At 27.9% G+C, this 26,076-nt stretch overlaps 1 protein-coding gene across 2 annotated transcripts in view; it reads left to right on the top strand.

The window, feature by feature from the left end:
- The window catches only part of gpm6bb (glycoprotein M6Bb), a 56,651-nt gene that overhangs the window by 26,220 nt on the left and 4,355 nt on the right, over window positions 1-26,076 (top strand). Inside the window, exons 2-7 of one of the 2 annotated variants that reach the window (XM_073845339.1) lie at window positions 11,707-11,893; window positions 13,630-13,786; window positions 16,801-16,969; window positions 17,115-17,188; window positions 19,753-19,818; window positions 21,792-25,519. In XM_073845339.1, coding sequence (XP_073701440.1) covers window positions 11,707-11,893; window positions 13,630-13,786; window positions 16,801-16,969; window positions 17,115-17,188; window positions 19,753-19,818; window positions 21,792-21,872 — 734 coding nt within the window. In that variant the 3' untranslated portion in view covers window positions 21,873-25,519. Of the gene's footprint in view, window positions 1-11,706; window positions 11,894-13,629; window positions 13,787-16,800; window positions 16,970-17,114; window positions 17,189-19,752; window positions 19,819-21,791; window positions 25,520-26,076 lie in introns of those variants that run through there. The other variant, XM_073845338.1, reaches the window with a different exon arrangement.

Here is a 26,076-nt window from a genome sequence, read left to right as displayed (position 1 = left end):
CACAAAATGATTTACAGTTTCGAAGCGCTCCAATCGGTTTGCGTATCGTATTTTTTTTTAAGAATTCGAAATAGAATACATAAGTGAGATCTCTAATTGAAGTTCTTGAAAATAAAAAAATAGTGCTTGAAAAGTCCTTGAAATTTCATTTTACAGTATCTGTAGGAACCCTAAATACCTACTCAGAATTTACTTTTTTACTTTTTTCTGCAATTGAATTAATAAAAGTTTATTACAAATTTAATTTTTTTTTTTTAATTTGACTACTTTTATATCTCACAATTCTGACTTTATCTCGCAGTTCTGATGCTTTTTTTTCTTTTTGTGGAATAACAAATAAAAAAGGTAATCAATTGTATCTCACAATTGACTTTTTTCCTTTTTTTTCAGTATGGAAAAGCCAGAAAATTCAGAATTTCTCAGAAAATTTGCCGTTTGGCAATTCTGAGTTTATATCTTGCAATGCTGTCAAAATTGTGAAAAAAATCTGAATTGTGAGATGACAGTTGGGAAGTTGCATTTACCTTTTAAGTTTAAAATTATTATTTTTTATTTGTGACCCTGGAGCACAAAACCAGTCTTAAGTCGCTGGGGTATATTTGTAGCAATAGCCAAAAATACATTGCATGGGTCAAAATGATTGATTTTTCTTTTATGCCAAAAATCATTAGGAAATTGAGTAAAGATCATGTTCCATGAAGATTTTTTGCAAAATTCCTACTATAAATATATCAAAATGTAATTTTTGATTAGTAATATGCATTGTTAAGAACTTAATTTGGAGAAATTTAAAGGTGATTTTTTTTTTTGCATCCTCAGATTCCAGATCTTCAAATAGATGCATCTCGGCCAGATATTGTCCTATCCTAAAAAACATATATCAATAGAAAGCTTATTTATTGAAGTTTCATATGATGCATACATCTCAAATTTAACCATATGACTGGTTTTGTGGTCCAGGGTCACATTTATTTAAATTGTGCATTTATATTTAATTTAATTGATATTTGCCCTTGCAGTTCTCTTATGAACTCCGGTTTAGGAAACACATAATGTAAATGTAACGTGATGTAAATCATGATGTAAATTTGAACAATTATTGAACAGTGCGGTACTGTTAATGAAAAATAGCAACAAAAACAATCCTAAAAAACAGTGCTCATTTAGATGTTATGAGGTGATCTCTTGCACATTCTCTTTAGCACAGACAGATAAAGCATAAATTGCATGCCAAATGTTCTTCCTTTGCTTTTTTGTTGCACTATTGCACCAGCTAGCTAGCTGTCTTTATTAGCAGGTAAAAAGAATAATAAACTTCCCAACATGCACAAAAAGACATGAATTCTCATCATGCAATTACGATTTTTCCAAACCTTTATGCATGGAGGACTCAAAATCTGCTTTAAAGTTGCAACTTGTAGTTCTTTTGTTCTGTCTTTCTTTCTTCATCTCATTTCTACCTCTAGCTCTCTCCATCTGCTCCTGCTTTTCTGATCTTCTCTTCTGTCTTTTATTGTCCAGAGGGAATCTTCCTCTATTCTTTGCATGTCTTAGGTTCTCATGGGTCAGACAGCAGATGGAAGGCTAGTTCGTGGCCGGTGTTTTTTTGAGTATGTTAATATATGCACGCGGTGTGGTGGACTTGAGTGTTGTGGGTCTCCTCCTCCACCTCCTCCACAGGCATTGTACTGGTCTGGGAATGTGATTTGGTGCAGACGTGACTGGGAAACTCTCTAGTTTCTGTGTGGATTCAGAGTAGAACAGTGATGTGAAGAAGAAAGAGTTTTGAGAAGAAACAGTTAATACAGGAATAGAATCAGATTTTCCTCTGCATTTCTTCGAAAGAGCTATGGAAACTTCATACGACGACACTGACGATGAACGTCAGGAGAAACAAGGTACTGCTTACAGTAGTCTTATTATTGAAAGAATCAATACTGCGCTTGTGTTTCAATGCATCACATGAGTTTCAATTATAGCTGGTTATTAACTGCTTTTTATGTGTTAAACTCTGGTGCAGTTTGATGTCAGAAATTCTTTTTACACTGTCAGTGCTCCAAGTAGGGCCTTTAAAAACTAATATTTGTGGTTATTTATTTCTTTGCGTTCTTTGCTCTTAGAGTTTTTATTTTGGTGGAAAACCGCAGGGAAACTTTTTTTGTTGTTGACATGTATAAACCATTCCCACAGCTTGGGAAGATGTTTGGTGCCTGTTGCTTTTCTCAAATACACATTATAAGTGACTTTTTGTAAATTAGCTGAAACGTTTATTCTGTTTGTAGAGATCTTTTTTGGATAAAAGACAAATCTTATTTTATGATATAGTCATTTTACTTCACAATAATAACTTCAATCATGATATAGTCATTTTTTTGTTATTTTATCTTTGTTATTAATAATAAGAACATAGATGCATGTAACAAACTAAAGGACAAATACAATAAAACAAAGACACAGATGAAATAAATAGGGCCCTATGAATATTTAATATATTTATTCCTTCCGTTTAGAATTTTTCTAGACTCTATTTTAATGGTTACTTTAAAAATAAAAATAAAAAAGCATGTAAATGTACATGATTTAACTGCAGTTTGTTTTTACCAAATTCAGTTTTATTTTGATCAAATTCTGTGAATCTGTTTTCTGTTAGTTTTCTGCATTTCATTTTCATAGTTTCATAAAAGATTTACAATCAAAAGCATGTCTAATTAATTTATACATTATATATACATTAGATCTTATAAAGAATATTTCTTTCTTTATTCAGAAATACTGTCTTGTGTATTTACAATTTTCTTGTTAATAAATTCTGGTAAATGATTTTTCTGATAAATATTGAGTTTTAATAATGTTTTATTAGTAGTAGTAGTAGTACATTACATACATAATATTTCTGTCAAGTTAAACAAAACATTTATTTTGAAGGGTTGCTGCTTTATGTATATGATATGAGCATGGTTTTTCTCAATGTCAATATGGCTCTTATCAAAATGCTGTCTTAAAGTAACTGTACTAGTAAAATGCGGTAAAATTTAGTAAAATTTTTACCTTTTTTAAAGCCTTTTTCTTCCTCTCCTCCTCCTCCTCCTCTTCCTCCTCCTTTTTTCCCCTACATATGTCTCTTCCTTTTCTTTTTTCTTTCTCCTCTTCCTCTTACTTTCACCTCTTCTCCCTCCTCATTTTCTCCTCATTTTCTTCTAGGCATCCTCTTCTACTTTTCTTCTCCTCTTCCTCCTTTTCCCCTATTTTCTCCTCCTATTCCTCCTCCTTTTTCCCCTATATATGTATTTTCCTTTTCTTTTTTCTTTTTCCTCTTCCTCCTACTTTTACCTCTTCTCCCTCCTCATTTTCTTCTAGTCCTTCTCCTTTTCTCCTCCTCTTCCTCCTTTCCTTTTTTCTCCTCCTTTTCCTCCTCCTCCTCATCTTTTTCCCCTAGATATTCTCCTACTTTTCTTCTCCTCTTCCTCCTTTTCCCCTATTTCCCTCCCTCTCGTTCTCCTCTTCCTCCTCCTGTTTCCCTCTACATATCTCTCTTCTTTTTCTCTTCCTTTTCTTTTTTCTTTCTCCTACTCCTCCTACTTTCACCTCTTCTCCCTCCTCATCTCCTACTTTTCTTCTCCTTTTTATCCTTTCCCCTTTTTTCTCCTCCTTTTCCTCCCTCTCCTCCTCCTCCTCCTCCTCTTTTTCCCTACATATCCTCCTCCTTTTCTTCTAGCCCTCCTTTTCTCCTACTTTTGTTCTCTTCCTCCTTTTCCCCTATTTTTCTCCTCCTCTTCCTTCTCCTTCCCCCCCACATATCTCTCTTCTTTTTCTCTTCCTTTTCTTTTTTCTTTATCCTACTTCTCCTACTTTCACCTCTTCTCCCTCCTCATCTCCTACTTTTCTTCTTCTTTTCTTCCTTTCCCCTCTTTTTTCTCCTCCTATTCCTCCCTCTCCTCCTCCTTCTCCTCTTCCTCCTCTTTTCCCCTACATATCCTCCTCCTTTTCTTCTACTTTTCTTCTCCTCTTCCTCCTTTCCCTTTTTTCCTCCTCCTTTTCCTCCCTCTCCTCCTCTTTCTCCTTCTTCCCCCTATATATCACTCTTCCTTTTCTTTTTCTTCTCTTTTTTCCTCCTCCTATACATGCTTTTCTCCACATCTCCCTGTACCTTTCCTCCTCTTTTAGCCCCTCTTATTTTTCTTCTCCTTTTCCTAATTTTCTCTTTTTTCCTTCTCTTTCTCTTTATCCCCATTTTCTCCTTTTCTTCATCTCCTCTACTCATCTTCCTCCTCCTTTTCTCTTCTTCTTTTCCACGCTCTTATTTGTTTTCTCCTTTTCTTCTCTTCTTCTTCCTACTTTCACCTTTTCTCCCTCCTTCTACTCTTCCTCCTTTCCCCTCTTATTTTTCTACTCCTCTTTCTACTTTTCCACCCATTCTTCTTTGTTTTCTTATTCCTTTGTTTTCTATAAATCAAAACATGACCATCCAGAACGTTTCAGTTTCTTTCTGAGAGATCTGCATCTGGCAGAGGTTTGGATATTAGCTGTGACTTTCGTTCTCAGTCTTTCCTCTACTCACTGCAACTTTTTTCCATGGCCTGAACACATTTCATGCACCGAATGCATGACACAGTCTGTGAAAAAAAGCATCTGTTTCTGTCTCATATTGGGTCTTCAGATCAGCTGGATGTTGGCAGAGGGTGAACTGCTTTCTGGAGCTTTATGTGCTGTCAGCGGCGGTGTCCCGCTATAGAAGCGTCCGGAAGTGCCGGGTCTTGACCTTGTGCTGGTCTGAGCGAGGCTCTGGTCCGTCACACTGGGCTCTTTGTGCGCTGGACCTCCTTTGATTGCGGCTCTGGCTTTCTGCTCGTATTCTGGAGCCAGCAGAAGTTTTGGACTTTGACATGTAGTGATGAGGCAACTGGAGTTTGGCACAGAGTCGCTGCAGCTGCTCACTCATATTTTCTTCCATGCGCTGCCACTGCTCCTCCTCCATGTTCATCCGCATCTCCTCCTCATGCTTTGTTTTCTTCTTCTTTTTCCTTCTCCCCTGCCTCTGTCCATTTTCCCATCTCCTTTCTTCTTCTGTCATTCTTCTTCTTCAAGGTCCACCTCTCTGTTCTGTCATCTCTGTATCATTTCCTCCTTATTCTTCTCCTCATCATTTCCTTTGTCCTCCTCTCTCTCCCCTTTCCTTTTCATCTTCCTCCTCTTCTTTTCTCCTGCTCTTCCTCCTCCTTCTCATTCTCACCTCAACTTCCTTTTCACATCTTATTTTTCTCAGCCTTTTCTTATTCTTCACCTTTTTCTCCTTTCCTTCCTTTTCTACTACTTTTTTCTTTTCCTCTCTTCCTTACTTTTTTGATATTCTTCTTCCTTGTCCTCTTTTCTGTTCTATTATTTCTCGTTTTCCTCCTTATTCTTCTCCTCATCATCTTCCTTTGTCCTCCTTTCTCTCCCCTTTCCTTTTCATCCTCCTCCTTTTCTTTTTCCTCCTCTTTTCTCCTGCTCTTCTTCCTCCGCCTCCTCATTCTCTCCTCAACTTCTTTCTCCTTTTCACGTCTTATTTTTCTCAGCCTCTTCTTTTTCTTCACCTCTTCCTCCTTTCCTTCTTTTTCTCCTCTTCCACTTCCTCTCTCTCCCTTTTCTCCTACTTTTTTTCTTTTCTTTTCTTCCTTTTTTGCCTCCCAATTTTCTTTTGGTCTTCCTCATTTATTTTTCCTTTCTCTTATCTTTCTGTTTATCCCCCTTTTCTTCTCCTCTTCATCTCCTCTACTCATCATCCACCTACTTTTTCTCCTCCTCTTCTCTTTTCTCCTCCTCCTACTTTCACCTTGTCTCCCTCCTTTTCCTCCTTTTTTCGCTCTTCTTTCTTTTCTCCTTTGTCTCCTTTTCCTCCTCCTCCTTCTCCTACTTTCACCTCTTCCTTTTCTTCTACTCCTCATCCTTTTATTTTCTTCTTATCATCTTCTTCTTCTCTTCCTCCTTTCCCCCTCCTACTTTCACCTTTTCTCTTCCTTTTCTTCTTTCTCCTTTTCTCTTATTTTTCTTATATTTTCTTTCTCCTCCTCTTCTTCCTCCTCTTCTCCATATTTCCCTCCACCCTCTGCCACTTTTCTCCTTTTCCCTTTCTTTCTTCCTTTTCTTCTCTTTTTCCTCTTTTCCTCCTCCTCTTCTTTTTTCTTACATATCTATTTTCTCTTTTTTCGTCCTCCACTTCATCCTTTTTTCTCTTTCTCTACCTTTTCTCTTCTTTTTGCCCCTCTTATTTTTCTTCTTCCTCGTTATTTCCCCTTTCTCCTCATCTTTATCTTTATCTCCCTTTTCTCCTTTTCTTCATCTCCACTGATCTTCCACATCCTTTTATCTCATCTTCTTCTTCTTCTCCACACTCTTCTTTCTTTTCTTCTCTTCTTCCAACTTCCACCTCTTCTCCCTCCTCTTTTCCTCAATTTCTTCTCCATCCCTTTCTTCTTTCTCATTTTCTTCTCTTATTCCTTCTACCTTTTTTCCTTTTCTACTCTTCTCTCACTCCTGTTTTTTCTCCTCTTCATCCCTTCCTCTACTTATATCTCCTCCTCCACCTCCTCTTGTTCTCCTCCTAGCCCTCCTCTTTCCTTTCTCCTCTTCTTTTCCTTTTACCCATTCACCTCCTCTTCCTTCTTTGTTCCTCTTTCTCATCCCTCTTTTCTCCTCCTTGTTTCCTCCTTGCTCTGTCTCCTCCTCGCTTCTATTTATTCCCCCCTCTTATTTTTCTTCTTCCTCATTATTTCCCCTTTCTCCTCATCTTTATCTTTATCCCCCTTTTCTCCTTTTCTTCATCTCCACTGATCTTCCACATCCTTTTATCTCATCATCATCTTCTTCTTCTTCTCCACACTCTTCTTTCTTCTCTTCTCTTCTTCCAACTTCCACTTTTTCTCCCTCCTCTTTTCCTCTGTTTCTTCTCCTCCTTTTCATCCTCTTCCGATTTTCCCTACATATCTTCCTTTTCTCTTCCCTTTTTCTTCCCTTTCTTCTTCTTTCTCCTTTTCTTCTCTTATTTCTTCTTCCTGTTTTTCCTTTTCTACTCTTCTCTCGCTCCTGTTTTTTCTCCTCTTCATCCCTTCCTCTACTTTCATCTCCTCCTCCACCTCCTCTTTCCTTTCTCCTCCTTCTCTTTTCTTTTTACCCATTCACCTCCTCTTCCTCCTTGTTCCTATCTTTCTCATCCTTCTTTTCTCTTCCTTGTTTCCTCTTCACCACTCTCATTCTGTATGCTCTCTGTCTCCTCCTCGTTTCTATTTATTCTCCTCTTCCTCTTCATCCACGTCCTCTTCTTGTTCTCCTCCTTCTAGTCCTTTTCTTCATCCCTTTTCCCCCTCCTCTTCCTCCTTGTCTCCCCATCATCACTTTCATTCTGTGTGGTGTCTCCTCCTCCTATTTCTCCTCGTTCTCCTTTTTCTCCTCCTCTTAACTCTCTCAGTCAGTAATGTAGGTGAATATGAGCTGGGCTTAGTTTAGTATCTCCTCCAGTGCCCTAAGAAGCATGTGAATGTCATTCGGAGGAGTTCAGAAGGCTTTGAAGATGTAGTTTGTTTGTCTATCTAACATGAGGCCGTGTTTCTGCTAACAGGCAGTGATGTTGAATCCCAATCAGCACTCTTTGTTTTTCCACTGCCGTCAACACAAAGTAACCAAAACCTGTGCCATTTAAAGACAGGATCCAGTTCAAAAACTGCCCACATTTTAGCGAGTATATGGGGGAGTAAATGTCGGAACGCTGCAGTGAAATACGGCTGTGGTCAGGAACCAGGCGTAATCACAGCTGGAAGCTGGTATGGAAAGCTGGAAAGAGTGAAATGCGGCTCATGAGTCGGGAATGTGGCGTGTTTGTGTGTGTTTTTGGGAGATGCTTTTCAGCAGAGATGTGTAATGACAGCGTTTACGTGTTTGTTGAATGAATACAGCATCAGCTCCTCTGAAAACAAACACTATTAGAGGCAAAACAAGAACCTTTGTGAAGAAATAGCACTACCACTTCATGTAGTGTTTATTATTTAGCAATATTTATTTGTAAAGAGCATGCTTTTTTTGAATGTGTTTTAGATGCATTTTTAATATGAATAAATCTTATTAAAAAAAATTACAAAACAAAAATTAGAATTGATTAATTAATGATCGTGGAGAGAGAAATGCGCTTGCTTAATTAAACAAGTAAGCAAATAAAGAAATAATAAATGAGTAATTAATTAAATATCTCATTTAAGTAAAATATAAAGTTAAAAGTAAAATGTATTAATAATTAATAATAAGATGACGAAAAATAAATAAATTAATTAATATAATTAAATTGATTATATTGATTAAAAATGTGAATAGCAATCAGAAAGATATAATAATTAGTTATATTGCAAAAATATTAAAATAAATAAATACATAGGTTTTACTTATAAAATTACTTAAAACTTATTTATATTTATACATGTTTATATAATAATATAATGTTATTATTTTTTATTTATATTTTTATTTTTGACTTTTACAAAGCACATTTCTATAAATAAAAATAAATAAATAAATCGATAAAGATAATAATAAATAAAATTTATTTATTAGTAAATATACTTTTTTGGGGATGTTTTAATAACCACTGTACGCAATACATTAAAATATAATAAAAATGAAAATAATTAGTAATTAAGAAATCAAAAAAATTAATAAATTATTAATATAATTAAATTAGATTATTGATATTTATTACAAAAAAATTTGAATATATAAATAAGTTATATATATCATAATTAGTTAAATTGCAAAAATAATAAATAAAAATAAATTATATATACTATATTTATTTACATTTTTATTTTTGCAGTGGGACTTTATGACAAAGCACATTTCTATAAATAAATAAATAAATAATAACTAAAATGTATTTATTAATATATATATATTTTATATATGGGATGTTTTAATAACCACTGTACACAATACATTAAAATATAATTCAAATAAAATTACAAATTAAGAATTCAGAAAATATAAATAAATTATTAATGTAATTGAATTGTAAATACATTTATGTTGATAAAAATAAAGATATAAATAAATAAATTATATATCATAATTAGCTTAATTGCAAAAATAAAAAATGTAAATAAATGAATAATTAAAATTAAAATTAAAAAATAAGTTATATATAAAATATTTATTTATTTACAAAGCACATTTCTTTAAATGATAACAAAATGAATAAAACGTATTTATTAATAAATTTATAATAAAAATAATTACTCATAAAGAATTCAGATTCCAAAAAATGAAGTTTTTAAAAAGCTGTTTTTAAACTAATGTCAGACTGATTAATTTATTTGATAAGAATCATCTGATGATTTTGGTCATACTGACCACTCTTACTTACCAAAACTTCACCGATTTCCCAAGAGTTTCCAGAGAGGCTGGGAATGGAGAGTAGAGTTTCTCATTGAGATGGGAGCATTTAAGTGGCTTCATAAGAGTGTGTGTTGTGGGTCGTGAGAGACTGTGCCGTGGGCGATACTCACTGGGTTGTGGTTAACTCGCTGCTATGGAAACTGCTATTCACTATTTGGGACAGAAAGCTTTCACCCCGGTGAGCCTCATAAAAGCTGGGCACAAACTGTCGGACGCAGACGGGCTCTGAAAGGGCCTCTCTCTGCTGCTTAATATATCTGCTTTAATTTGCCTTTGTGTGCTGGGAAAAAGGCCTCCACGTCGAGGAACGTTCAGGATTCAGACGCTGCACAATGGGGCCCTGAATTAAATCACTGCTGTGTTTTCTAGCTCCGGATGAAGGTGATAAATGTACACATCTAGACTCAAATCTCATCATTTGAGGCTTGTTAAACATGCTACTGTCGTCATATATAATCAGTGTCACAAAACCTTTTGAAAACCATTGCTATTATAAACTAAAGCTGAAACTAAAATAAAATCATAAAAATTAACAAAAAAAAAAAACTTTTGTTTAAATTTCTGCTCTTTACCAAGGCAGTATTTCTCATTTTAATATATAAATATAAATATAAACAAATATAAACAAAATAAAAATAATTTTATTTAAACTTTTTTGGCAATACTTTACTCAGAATTGTGTATATCTCATGATATATGAACAAAAATGTTTATATTTAACGGGCCCATGATTGTTTTTATATATATATTAATTATAATTTTATAATTGTAATTTTTGCTTATTTGTGCTACAGCTACAGCTGTGTTAGTTATTAATGCAGGATTGTTTTTATGCTCTTCATCCTTGTATGCATGCATTCTCTGTTTAATAAACCAACCAACAGCCAAAGTGTGCATATGTTTTTTTTATTGGTTGGTTTGTTTTTTGTTTGTGAAGATCTGGAGCAGAAACGTTTGTAGCATTAATTTAACCTCTTCAAACTGAGCAGAAATAAACACACACGTTTTTAATTAGGAGCTTCACAGTTTGATGGCACATTTATTAAAGGAATAATTCACCCAAAAGCAGTTTTATTGACTGTCTTGTTGTTACGCTTTTATTTTTTCCATATTTTTCTGTGGAAAACAAAGCCTTTGGTTTTATTTTTAGAAATGCATCATGAATTTACAACATTGACCACAAGAACAAAAAACATCATAAAAGTATCATATTAATTGTGCATTATATTCCAAGTCTTTTGAAGTTATGCAAGTCTTGATGTGGCAAAAACGCCATTTTTGAGTCCTAATATGAACATGAATGAGATTTCAAAGTTTTGTTGCCGGGTAAGATTATCACTTAGGACTTAAATTTCATTTGTTCCTCATGCAAAACATGGAAAACATTAAATCATACAAGTTTTGAATAACAAGAGGATCAGTAAATGGCAATTTTAATTTTTGTGCATTTTTTTTTTTTTTTTTTTTTATTCTGTGGTACTGTATATATTAGGATTGCATGATATTGGGGAAAAACTGACACATCTGGTATTTTGTTTTTCTGTGATTATATATTGATTATATGAAAAATACAGGAGTTTTCAGCAGATTACTACAATAGCTATATTTAAAAAGAATTAATGGTAACACTTTATTTTAAGGTGTTCTTGTTACACGTTACATGTATTTACTATGAAATAAATAAATAAAATAATAAATAAATAAATCTATTATAGATTTATAAACAGTTTTTATTTTTATTTTTAAAATTACTAGAAAAAAAGTCTTATTTTTTTTTAATGGAAGCCAATTCAAAATAAAATAAAATAATAAATAAAATAAAAAATTTCAAAGGTAATTAATAAAATAAATAAATAGTAATAGAAAGAATAAATACATTAAAAAAAATGAATAAATATAAATAAATACATAAAATAAAAGTAAATAAAAGTACAAATTAAATAAATATTCAAATTAAAAAGGTAATTCATTTTATTTCACAAATGCAGTTCTTTTTTGCACTACTTTCCTCAGAATTGCAAGATATAGGCTATTTTTCAGCTTTGCATCACAGGAATAAATTGTATTTTAAAGTACATTTAAATAGAAAAACACTATTTTAAATTGCATTAACATTTCACTATTACAGTTTTTTTCTGTTTTTTATTTAATCAAATAAATGCAGCCTTGATGAGCAGTAAAGTCTCTTTTAAAAGCCGTTAAAAATCTTACTGATTCCAAATGTCTACATAGTGCTCATTTGATCAGACTGTATTGTGTATTAAGAGAGTCTGTGTGTGTGTGTGTGTTCAGGTTGTTTCGAGTGCTGTATCAAATGTCTGGGCGGCGTGCCGTACGCGTCTCTGGTGGCCACCATCCTGTGCTTCTCCGGTGTGGCGCTCTTCTGCGGCTGTGGACACGTCGCTCTCACAGGAACCCTCACCATCCTGGAGAACCACTTCTCCAAGATCACCACAGACCACGCCATGCTGACCGACATGTGAGTCCGGAAGATCCTGTGAAAAGATCTGAAATATTATTACCATTTCAAATAGCTGATTTCTATCTAAGTATATTTTAAAATATAATTTATCCCTTTAATCAAAGCTGCATTTTAAAATGAAATTTAATCAAATTATTATTTTTTTAAATATAAAACAGTTACAAACAGTAAGTGAAATAAATTACAAAATAATAACAAATAAAAATAATTTATTTATATTTAAATAAATCCTGGTAGTAATAGTAATACAAAATTTAATATAATTTTTTTTTTTTAATAAAATAGTTAAATAAATTACAAAATAAAAATTATAAATTTATTTGTATGTATAAATAAAAATAGTAATAAAAAGTAGTAGTTAAAAACAAATAAAAAATCTGAAATATTACAATTTTAAAATATAATGTATTCCTGTGATCAAAGCTGCATTTTAAAAATAAATTAAATCAAATTAAATGAAATTTTAAAAAATGCATAAAATAGTGAAATAAATTACAAAAAAAAAAAAAAAAAAAAAATATATATATATATATATATATATATATATATATATATATATATATATATATTTATTTATTTATTTATTTATTTATTTATTTATATTTAAATAAATGGTGGTAGTAATAGTAATAAATAAAAATAGAAAAAAAATGTAAAATTATAATTTTTAAAAAATAAAATAGTGAAAGAAATGACAGATTTATAGATTTATTTATTTATATTTAAATAAATAGTAATAAATAGTAGTAGTAATAGTAATAAATACAAATAAATCTAATTAAATTAAATGAATTATTAAAAAAATAAAACGGAAAGAAATTACAAAGTATAAACTAATAAAATTATATTTATAAATGAGAACATTTTTTAATAAAATAGTGAAATAAATTACAAATAAAAAAGAAAAAAAAAAATATAATATATAATATATATAAAATGGTAATAAATAGTAATAAATAAAATTAAATAAAATCAAACTAAATTATTTTAAAATAAAAGAAATAAATTACAAAATAATATACATTAAAAATATCACTAACCCACTGAAAACTGCACAAATTTAGAGTTAAAACCTTAATAAACAGAAAATAAAAAATATAATTTAATTCATAAAATAATATATTTATATATTATTTATATTAATATTTAAATCATTGATATAAATGAAATTACAAAATATAAACAAACAAGTCATAAATAGCAGTAGTAATATTAATAAATAAAAAAATATTTGAATATTATTAATATTATTGAATATTATTATAAATAGTGAAATAAATAAATAAATAAACAAATAAATGAAAATAAAATATAAAATATATAACTGATTTCTATCTGAATATGTTTTAAAATATAATTTATTCCTGTGATCAAAGCTGCATCTTCAGCATCATTACTGCAGTCTTCAGTGTCACATGATCCTTCAGAAATCATTCTGAGCTCCAGATTCTCTTCAGATGAGAACACTCACCTGTTATAAATAATCCTGGGCAGTTGTTTTGTGTTCGGTTAAAATCCACGCGCATCTGTTGATGATTTCTCAGCGCTTCACATTAGTTCTGTTCTTCATCTCAACACTTTAATTAAAGTCAGATGCAGTGATGAGATGTTCTCAAACTATGCTGAGTCTTCAGGACAGAGGTTAATGGGAGAATCACGATATTCTGGATGGATGGAAATGAAACACACACACAAGCTGTAACATCTGTGAAATGTTCTGGTGTCTTCTGCAGAATCCAGCTCATGCAGTACGTCATTTACGGCATCGCCTCCTTCTTCTTCTTGTACGGCATCATTCTGCTCGCCGAGGGATTTTACACCACCAGCGCCGTCAAAGAGCTCCACAGCGAGTTCAAGACCACGGTCTGCGGACGCTGCATCAGCGGGATGGTATGGGAACCTTCTGTACATATACTGATAAATAATATGATTTAAAAAAAAACACAAAAAAATTATATAAATATATATAAATTGTTTTATTAAAATAGTGAAATAAATTACTAAATAAAAACATTAAAATAATTTATATGTAAATAAAAAAATAGTTATAAATAATAGTAGCAATAGTAATAAAGAAAAATAGATTGAATGGGAAAAAAATTAATAAAATAGTGAAAAATTACAAAAAATTTTTTTAAAATAATTTATTTATTTATAAAATAAAAATACGGGAACCTCAAGCAGATATACTGAAATAATATGGTGAAAGAAATTATAAAATATAATAAATAATAAAAATATAATAATAAAAATCTAAATATATTAGAAAATTATTTAAATAGGAGTGAAATAAATAAAAAAGTTTATTTTACTTTAGAGTAACATAAAAAATAAAAACAAATAAGAAATGTAAACAGAATTTTATAAAATAAATACGAATAAATAGTAGTAGTAGCAATAGTAATAAATAAAAATAAATCGAATCAAATTAGATAAACTTTTTTAAATTAAATATTGAAATAAATTACAAAATAAAAATGTATTCATACATAAATTTATAGTAATAAATAATAGTAGTAGTAGTACTAAATAAAATAAATCGAATCAAATTCAATGAGGAAAAATTGTAATAAAATAGTGAATTAAATTACAAAATAAAAACAAATAAAAATAATATATTTATTTATATAAAAATAAAAAATAGTAATAAATAGTAGTAGTAGTAATAGTATTAAATAAAAATAAATTGAACCAAATTAAATAAAGTTAATAAAATAGTGAAATAAATTACAAAATAAAAACAAATAAAAATACTTTATTTATATACTTTTTTTTATTAAAATAGTGAAATAAATTACTAAAAAACAACAAAAAAATATTTATATCTAAATAAAGTTATAAATTATAGTAATAGTAATAAATAGTAGTAGTAATAGTAAAAAACAAATTGATTCAAATTAAATGAGAAATGATTTAATAAATTAGTGAAATAAATGACAAAATAAAAATAATTTATTTATTTATATATATATATATATATATATATATATATATATATATATATATAATAAATAGTAGTAGTAATAGTATTAAATAAAAATAAATTGAACCAAATTAAATAAAAAAAAGTTAATTAAATAGTGAAATAAATTACTAAATAATAACAAATAAAAATTTTATATATATATATATATATATATATATATATATATATATAGTAATACATTGTAGTAGTAATAGTAATAAATGAAAATAAATCAAATCAAATTAAATGAGAAATTAAATGAGTTTTTTTTATAAAATAGCGAAATAAATTACAAAATAAAAACAAATAAAAATACTTTATTTATATATAAATAAATAGTAATCGAATCAAATTAAATGAGAACTTTTTTTATTAAAATAGTGAAATAAATTACTAAAAAACAAAACAAAAAATATATCTAAATAAATAAAGTTATAAATAATAGTAATAGTAATAAATAGTAGTAGTAATAGTAAAAAACAAATTGATTCAAATTAAATGAGAAATGATTTAATAAAGTAGTGAAAAATGACAAAATAAAAATAATTTAAATAAAAAATAGTAATAAATAGTAGTAGTAATCGTATTAGATAAAAATAAATTGAACCAAATTAAATAAAAAAAGTTAATAAAATAGTGAAATAAATTACAAAATAAAAACAAATAAAAATACTTTATTTATATATAAATAAATAGTAATCGAATCAAATTAAATGAGAACTTTTTTTATTAAAATAGTGAAATAAATTACTAAAAAACAAAACAAAAAATATATCTAAATAAATAAAGTTATAAATAATAGTAATAGTAATAAATAGTAGTAGTAATAGTAAAAAACAAATTGATTCAAATTAAATGAGAAATGATTTAATAAAGTAGTGAAAAATGACAAAATAAAAATAATTTATTTATATATATATATATATATATATATATATATATATATATATATATAAAAATAAAAAATAGTAATAAATAGTAGTAGTAATCGTATTAAATAAAAATAAATTGAACCAAATTAAATAAAAAAAGTTAATAAAATAGTGAAATAAATTACAAAATAAAAACAAATAAAAATACTTTATTTATATATAAATAAATAGTAATCGAATCAAATTAAATGAGAACTTTTTTTATTAAAATAGTGAAATAAATTACTAAAAAACAACAAAAAAAATTATATCTAAATAAATAAAGTTATAAATAATAGTAATAAATAGTAGTAGTAATAGTAAAAAACAAATTGATTCAAATTAAATGAGAAATGATTTAATAAAGTAGTGAAAAATGACAAAATAAAAAAAATTTATTTATATATATATATATATATATATATAAATAAAAAATAGTAATAAATAGTAGTAGTAATCGTATTAAATAAAAATAAATTGAACCAAATTAAATAAAAAAAGTTAATTAAATAGTGAAATAAATTACAAATTAATAACAAATAAAAATTATATATATATATATATATATATATATATATATATATATATATATATATATATATATATATATATAGTAATACATCGTAGTAGTAATAGTAATAAATGAAAATAAATTAAATGAGAAATTAAATGAGTTTTTTTTTTTATAAAATATTGAAATAAATTACAAAATAAAAACAAATTAAAAAATTTATTTATTTATACATATATTTAAATAATAGTAATAAATAGCACTAGTAATAGTAATAAATTAAAATAAATTGAATCCAATTAAATGAGAACAACTGTAATAAAATGTTGAAATAAATTGCAAAATGAAAACAAATTATATATATGTTTAATATGTTAAGGGATAGTGGAACAATAATTGTTTTATATTTATAATCTTGTTTTCATAATCATCATGAATGACCCAGTGCTAACTAACAGTATGAGTGATTGTAGTCTGCGGTGCCAATGCTATAATGGTTCAATCATCTCTTTCTCAGTTCGTGTTCCTGACGTACATCCTGGGAATCGCCTGGCTCGGGGTTTTCGGCTTCTCAGCGGTTCCCGTGTTCCTTTTCTACAACATGTGGTCCACCTGCGCTGCAATGCGCTCACCGATGGCCAACCTCACCTCCATCGAGAACATCTGCGTGGATGTGCGGCAGTACGGTACGATCCTCTAAACAGAATACAACATAAAACATTTCACAATTGTGCTCCTCAAACCCCCCACCTGTATCTTTACTATCAACAAAGTGTTGACAAGGATTTAGAGTTGTGTGATTGTGTTAATGTTGTTTGTACGTTCATACAGGTATCATTCCATGGAACGCAACACCGGGCAAAGCTTGCGGCTCAACGCTAGGTGATATTTGCAACACCAGCGAGGTACGAAAACACATTTGTCACATACTAGTTTAAATTATTAAATATAAATGAATAAAAAAAAATTACAAGTAATAAATTCTAATGTAAATTTAACTCAAATAAAATTAAATGTAAAAATAATAAATATAATATTTATATACAAATTAAATTAAAATACTAAAACAAATTCAATAAAATAAATTTAATTAATATAAAAATAGTAATGATTTCCTGTTTGTCTGTTGCAGTTCTACGTGCCTTACAATTAATTTCAATAAATTATTATTTATTATTATTATTATCTTTTTGTCTTGTTTTTACTATACATTTGATTTGTAATGTAATGTTTATTTTAGTGTTTATTTTATAATATTTTTTGTTTAATTCATATTAAATAATAATTTAATCATTTATTATTATTATTATATTTTACAAATACCATGCTTTTCACTGCTAATTTTATTTAATCTTTTTTATTTCTTGCTTTTCACTATAGATTTGATTTGTAATGTGATGTTTATTTTAATGTTTATCTTTATTTCTTTACCTAATGTTTAAGTTTAATTAATTATTTTTAGTTTAATTAATATTAAATAGTAATTGAATCATTTAGTATTATTTTTTCTACAAATTTCTTGCTTTATTTGTTTATTTAATATTTAATTGTAATTGTTTCTAGTTAAAATAATATTAAATATTAATTGAATCATTTATTATTGTCATTTCTTTACAAAGTCTTGCTTTTTACTATAAATTTGACTTGTAATGTAATTTTTATTTCAGTTTTATAATTTCTTTATTTAATATTATTTAATTTGAGTAAGTTTAGTAAGTGTAGTTTAATTTATAAAAAAAATAATCTTTTTTTAACAAATATAATTATTAAATAGGTCATATTTTATAATTTCTCATATCTTTTTTACAAATACCTTTCTTTTTTTACTTAAAAATGATTTGTAATGTAATGTTTATTTAATTTAATTATTTTTAGTTTAATGTTTTAAACAATTATTTAATCAATTTTGTAATTTTTTACCATTTGATTTGTAATGTAATTTTTATTTTAGTTTTATCATTACTTTATTTAACATTATTTAATTTTAGTCAATTATGTTTAGTTTAATTTATTAAAAAAATATTTAAACTTTTTTTTTACAAATAAAACTATTATATAGTTATTGCATAATTTATCATACATTTTTTACAAATACCTTTCTCTTTACTAACAAATGATTTGTAATGTAATGTTTATTTTTTATTTATTTAATTTTAATTAATTATTTTTAGTTTAATATTAAATCATTATTCGATAATTTATTTTATTTTTTACAAGTTTCTTGCTTCTCACTAAAAATTTGATTCATACTGTAATTTTTATTTTAATTTTATCATTTCTTTATTTAATATTATTTAATTTGAGCAAATTAGGTTTAATTTATTTAAAAAATATTTAATCTTATTTTTTTTTACTAATAAAATGATTAAATAGTTATTGCATAATTTATCATACATCTTTTACAAACACCTTTCTTTTTACTAACAATTGATTTGTAATGTTTAATTTTTTATTCTATTTATTTAATATTTAATTTTAATAAATCATTTTTAGTTTAATTAATGTTAAATAATTATTCAATAATTGATTGTATTTTTTTACAAGTTTCTTGCTTTTCACTAAAAAATTTGATTCGTACTGTAATTTATATTTTAGTTTTATCATTTCTTTATTTAATATTATTTAATTGTAGTAAATTAGGTTTAGTTTAATTTAAATACAAATTATTTAATCATTTATTTTATGACATAATACATTTTTTAAAAATGTGCTTTTCACTATACATTTGATTTGAAATGTAATGTTTATTTTAAATTAGTAAATTAGGTTTAGTTTATAGTAATAAAAATAATAATAGTAATGTAAATAGTAATGTTTATTTTGTTTTATTTTATTTCTTTATTTAATTTTTTTATATAAATTTGTTGCTTTTGACTATACGTTTGATTTGTAATGTAATGTTTATTTTAATGTTTATTTTATTTCTTTATTTAATATTTAATTTTACGTAATTATTTTAAGTTTAATTAATATTAAATGTATTAATATTAATATAAATTTTTTTTTTTTTACAAATTTCTTGCTTTTCACTATAAATTTTAATTTTAGTTTTATTATTTCTTTATATAATATTTTTTTTAATTTTAGTAAAAATGTAATGTTTATTTTAATGTTTATTTTATTTCTTTATTTAATATTTAATTTTACGTAATTATTTTAAGTTTAAATAATATTAAATGTATTAATATTAATATTAATTTTTTTTTTTTTTTTTACAAATTTCTTGCTTTTCACTATAAATTTTTATTTTAGTTTTATTATTTCTTTACATAATATTTTTTTAATTTTAGTAAACTATGTTTTATTTTAATTTATTTAATAAATTATTGAATCATTTATTAAATTTTTTTTAACAAACATAATTTTCACTAAAATGTTATTTGCAACACCAGCGTATAAAAACACATTTGTCACACTCTCACTAGTGTATTTGTCCTCCAGCACATGATTTCCTATTTGTCTGTTTCAGTTCTACCTGTCTTACCATCTGTATATCGTGGCCTGTGCCGGAGCCGGAGCGACGGTCATTGCTCTGGTAAGCGGATGTTTATTTTATGGTCACATATATGGGGTGTTTGTTCCTCTTCCTCCTCTTTTTGTCCCTTCATTCCCAGCATCATACTGCAAACCATGTGCTTTAAGCCCCTGATCCTAATGGTTAGTTTTGTGGTAACATCCCACAAGTTCACTCGAGAAGACTTGATTTTGCTCTAAAGGTGCATGCATTTAAATGGAAAGGAATACTTTTGCACAATTTTGAATAATTTTGCACATACTTTACTGATGCCTTGAGGGAAATTTAGTCTTATTGCAACAAAACATCACTACATCAGTCCCATTATAATCAAAAACGCTGTCAAAACTGGGAGCATCCAGTGTTTTGTGTCACACCATCAGTTGATGGATGGCCTGAATTTTATTTAAACCGTTTATTTATTTATTTTTTTTAAATTGAATTGTATTCAATAATTATTTATTTATTTATTTTATTTTGCTTAAAATAAATATAATATATACTAAATATTTATTATAACAATATATGCAAAACATTGTGCTTTTATTTAAATATTTGTTTATTTAAAGTTATATATTGTTATAATTTAAAAAAAAATCTTTTAATTTGCTTTGTTTCATTAATGACATTTTACTTTTAGTTTAATTTTATTTGTAATGTTTAATTTATTTTTAATTTACTTAATTATTATGTCATAAAATTAAAAAAGAAAAAGAATCATTGATTTTATTTATTTAATTTTACAAATGTCTTGCTTTTCACTGTAAATTTGATTTGTAATGTTTATTTTATTATTTATTTGTTTAATATTGTAAAATAATAGTAATAATAATAATTTATTACTAATATATATATATATATTGCAAAATGTATATTAAAATAATATGTACAAATAATTTTTATTTGTAATGTTAATTACTACAAATTTAGTTTTAGTTTGTTTTATTCATTTAATTTGTATTTTTAATTTTATTTGTAATGTTCAATTTTATTAGTTCTTTTTCAATTTCTTTTTTATTACATAATTTAATTATTTAATTAATTATTTTAATTTATATTGTTAAATAATAGTAATAATAATAATTTATTACTATTATATTTATATATATATATATATATATATATATATATTTCAAAATGTATATTAAAATATAATACCAATTATTTTATTTGTAATGTTGTAATGCTTTTATTTACTATAAATTTAGTTTTAGTTTATTCATTTAATTTTTATTTTCAATTCAATTCAATATTATTTAAAATTTTATTTGTAATGTTTAATTGTATTAGTTATTTTTCATTTACATTTTATTACATAATAATTTAATAATTATTTTCTTTATTTTATTTAATTGTACAAATGTCTTGCTTTCCACTATACATTTGGTTTATAAAATGTTTATTTAATTATTTAATTTATATTGTTAAATAATAGTAATATTATTTTTTTTTACTAAAATTTTCACAAAAATTGTGAAATTTACTATTTGTGCTGCATTATTTAATTTATTAAATGTTTATTTAATAGCTTTTTTGCAAATATCTTGCTTTTCTCTATAAATTTTATTTGATTTATTTTTTTAATTATTAAATAATTACATGAGTATTTATTTGTTTATGCATGTATTTATTTATTTTATTTTAAGTTGTTTGTATTATTATTATTTTACAAAATAATACTTTTCACTATTTGTTTAATATAAATTAATAATTATATAAATGTATAAATTAATTAATTAATAAATTTTCACTATAACTTTTATTTGTAATATAATTTTTATATTTAAATAACTCCTGGCTGTTAAGTCAACGCAGCTAGAGATGTTTCTGTTCTTTGGCCTACTAATGTAAATCATTTTTCTATATGCATTTGCAACTTTATTCTGCTATTTTAAAAATCCATGCAACTTCAGTTTAAATACCAATGGATTTCAGCATTTTCTTAATTCCGTCATTAATTTTCCGTCTGATTTTTGTGCTTTCTCTTCCACCAGCTCATCTACATGATGGCTACCACATATAACTTTGCTGTTTTGAAGTTTAAGAGTCGAGAGGACTGCTGCACTAAATTTTAACGCAGTTGCATGAAAGTGCCTAGAACGAGCAGCCACTGACAATACGGACTAAAATAATAGAAACGAAAACAAACGAGAGGAACATTTCATCGCTTTTGACATGTAATGTGTAAATATAGGATTGTACACAGATGTAGCATTTGGACGCCGGTGCTGCCTGTGTCTGTAAACATGGACGTGTTGTTATCCAGACTTTGCCTTCATTTCTGCAACCACTAGAAAAGCCTAATTTCAAGCCTAACACCAAGTCTCTTTAAATTCCTCCTACAAAGTATTATCAAAAGGCAGGACAGACGCACAGCGCAACAGAGGAAAGTGCTTTTCCCATTCATTTTCTCAATAGAGATGCTGGAAAATTCTCAAAACGGCATATTAGGATGAATTCTGAAGCATGTGACACTGAAGTAATGATGCTGAAAATTCAACTTTGATCACAGGAATAAATTACATTTGAACAGATAATCCCATAGAAAAGAGTTATTTTAAATTCTAAAAATATTTTAGAATTTGACAGTATTTTTCAGGGTTCGTACAAGATACTTAAAGTACTTGATTTTGACTTTTTGAAATTTAAGGCTTGGAAACCCCTTGAAATAGCAATAGGTACTTAAAAAGTGCTTGAATTGATGGAAGACAATTTGTCTAAATAAGTATTTAATTTTGTAAACATGGCTGAAGATGCGAAAAGAGGAACAGATGAACCGAATCAATTGAGTCATTTACGCCGGAGCCGCTCCGATTGATTCAAACTCGTGGCTTCGTTCATTCATTTTAAGCGATTCACTAGAAAAAAAACCTAAATCAAATTAAAAGAGCCATTCATTTTTAATGTTAACATCACTTGTAATTATTTTAAAAAGTACGTAGTGATGGTTGAAATGGAGCATTTCGTAACTCGGAATGAATTAAACCGTTGAGTCGCAAAATGATTCACTGTTTTGAAGCGCTCCGATCAAATCGTGTATTGCGAATCATTTAATTCGGATCAGGACGTTAAATCGCGTATCGTAAATTATTTGATTTAGATCGGAACGAGTTCCATTCAGTGAACCATTTTGCGAATTGAAAGATTCAGATCAAGTGACTCGCAATACGCGATTTGAAGTCCTGATCTAAGTCTAATGATTCGTGATTTGTGATCCGTGCTCCGTGTCCTGATTTAAATTCGTGGTTTGTGATCGTTTGCTTTAGATCAAAACTTTAGAGCACGGATTGCGAATCATTCGAGCAGTTTAGCAAATCTTTTGCTTAGATCGGAAAGGGTTCGTGAATTATTTCGCAAATTAAATGATTCAAATCAAATGATTCACGATCTGTGCTTGAAGTTCCGATCTAAAGCAAATGATTCATGAAGCACATGGCTCGCGAATCATTTGATTTAGATCGAAACTTCGGAGCGGTTTCGCACATCTGGATTTTGTAGCACGTATCGCAAACCATAAGATTTAGATCGGAATGGGTTTGTGAATCATTTTGCAAATTGAATGATTCAAATCAAACGATTCGTGACATGTGATTTAAAGTCCTGATCTAAATCAAATGATTTGCGATACGCAGTTTCGATCGAAGTCAAATGATTCGCGGATTATGCTCCGAGTCCAGATTTGAAATAGTGGTTCGTGAATTGTTTGCTTCAGAACTTCGGATCGGTTTCGCAAATTTTTTGCTTTCGTTTTTTTTTGTGCCACGTACAGCGAAGCATTTGATTTATACTGGAACAGGTCCGTGAATCATTTTTCGAATTGGATGAATCAAATCAAATGATTCATGATACGCAAAGTTTCGATCCAAGTCAAATGATTTGTGAGCCAAGTGGTTCCATGTGGAACTTCTGAGCAATTTCGCGAATCTTTTGCCTGAATAAGAACGGGTTTGTAAATTATTTCACAAATTGAATAACTCAAATCAAATGATTCGCAATTCGCGATTTGAAGTTCCGATTTAAATCAAATGATTCGTGATATGCAAAGTTTGTGAATCGTTTGCTTTAGATCGGAACTTCGAAGCAGTTTTGCAAATCTTTTGCTTTAGAACGGATTTTGTAGCGCGTATCGTGAATCATTTGATTTAGATAGGAACAGATTTGTGATTCATTTCTAGAATTAAATGATTCAAATCAAATGATTTGTGATATGCGATTTGAAGTTTTGATCTAAGTCAAATGATTTGCAATCCGTGCTCTGAGTCCTGTTTTGAAATGGTGTTTCGTGAATCATTTGCTTTAGATCAGAACTTCGGAGCGGTTTCGCAAATATTTAGCTTTAGATTGGATTTTGTAGCACGTATCGAGAATCGTTTGATTTAGATCAGAACGGGTTTGTGAATCATTTTGCGAATTGAATAATTCAAATCAAAGGATGGTTTGAAATGGTGGTTCGTGAATCATTTGCTTTAGATCAGAACTTTGGAGCACGGATTGCGAATCATTTGATTCGCGATTCACGAACCACTATTTAATATCAGGAGTCAGATTACGAATAGCGAATCATTAGATTTTTTTCATCAGTTTTTTTCATTTTTCATTTTTTTTTCTAATAAGGCAGTACAGTTATAAAAAAAAAAAAGAAAAACTATACACAAAAACATCCCTTAAGAAAATTAACCGTGGTTTTGCTATAGTAAAAATGTATTTTTATTAATCTATTTCAGTTTTTTTTTTTTTTTTCTCAGAATTTGAAATAGAAGACATAGGTGAGATCTCTGATTGAAGTCCTTGAAAATCAAAAAAGTACTGCTTGAAAAGTCCTGGAATTTCATTTCGCAGTTTCTGTACGAACCCTGGAACCAAACCAGCATATTAGAGTGATTTCTGAAGCATCATGTGACACTGAAGACTAGAGTAACTGTGCTGAAAAGTCAGATTTGATCACAGAAATAAATTACAATTTAACAGATGTTCACTTAGGAAAGAGTTATTTTAAATTCTAAAAATATTTTAGCATTTTTGCACATCATTTGAAAACAATAAAAAGTCTTAATTATTCCAGATTTTTGACTGGTGCTGATTTAATTGTTCTCTTTTCAGGAATTTAAATTTCTGCAGAAGCAAATATTTGCAAAACCCTAAAAAACCACACATATACTATGAGTTCTTGATGTCTTTATGGAGAAAATGAATGTGATTTTTACTCGCAAAATCTGTTGCGCTGTATTAGAGGAGAAATGTCTATTTTTTTCTGAATTTTGCCAATTAATTTTGCCAATTGTGCCAGTGAGCCTTCCAGTGTTTTCATGGTGTTTTCCTCCTTCAGACTTGTTTACAGTTTTCAGTGTTGTTTTTCTCATTTCTACTCATTTGTTTGAAGCAGTATTATGAAGATTGTTGGTATTTTTAATCCTTGTGAAGTATTAAAGACAGACTCGCTAGATGTCAGTGTACGGCTTTGCTTCACAACTAACCTAGTTCTGTTGTTTGATTTGAATTGTATGTTTTACGGTACTGTTATTTTCAACACAGACCTTTCACTGAAAGAGTGAAAAAAGAAGCGTATAAATACAAATAATTCTTAAAACATAAAATATTTCATTTAAACTGCATTTATATTATCAGAACGCAATGCAGCAGAGGCTGTCATGTTTTATTATATGATTTGCTCATAACAATGTCTGCTTTACTATTAATAAATAAACAAAAACATCTGTCAGTAGGAATGACCACTGTGTGATTTAATCATTAATAAAACATTACATAAAAAACACAAACATGATAATTGAAAAAATTATAGTTAGGTTTTGAATACTAGAGGCATTCATTTACACAGGGTTCGTACAAGGTGCTTGAATTTGACTTTGAAATGTAATTCGTGGACACCCCTAAAAAATGTCATTGTTGTTCTTAAACAGTAGAAAACATCCAACCATTAAGGTGGTACAGTTATTAAACAAAGAAAAAAGAAAGTATACACAAATTAAGATTTTCAAATTATTTATAGTATCTCTACAAACCCTGTTTACAACTAGAAACCGGCTAAAATCCCTCTAACATTCAAAGATTCAGTGGTTTGTTGCTCCTGTTAAACATTCATAAAAAACTAGGTAGTTTCTGGTTGCCAAGACTTGCAAAAACATGCATTTACGTAGCTGAAAATGTGAAAAAGTGCACATCCAAGATTCGGATGAGTTTGTTTCTTTATCAGATTTGCATTAATGTGTCATTCCATCACTTGCTCACTAATGGAGGTGAATGGGTGCCGTCAGAATGAGA

Source organism: Garra rufa, chromosome 8 (genome assembly GCF_049309525.1).
Source record: "Garra rufa chromosome 8, GarRuf1.0, whole genome shotgun sequence".
NCBI classification, from domain to species: Eukaryota; Metazoa; Chordata; class Actinopteri; order Cypriniformes; family Cyprinidae; genus Garra; species Garra rufa.
Note: the sequence above shows the minus strand (reverse complement) of the source record. Positions and strands in the feature narration are given on the sequence as shown.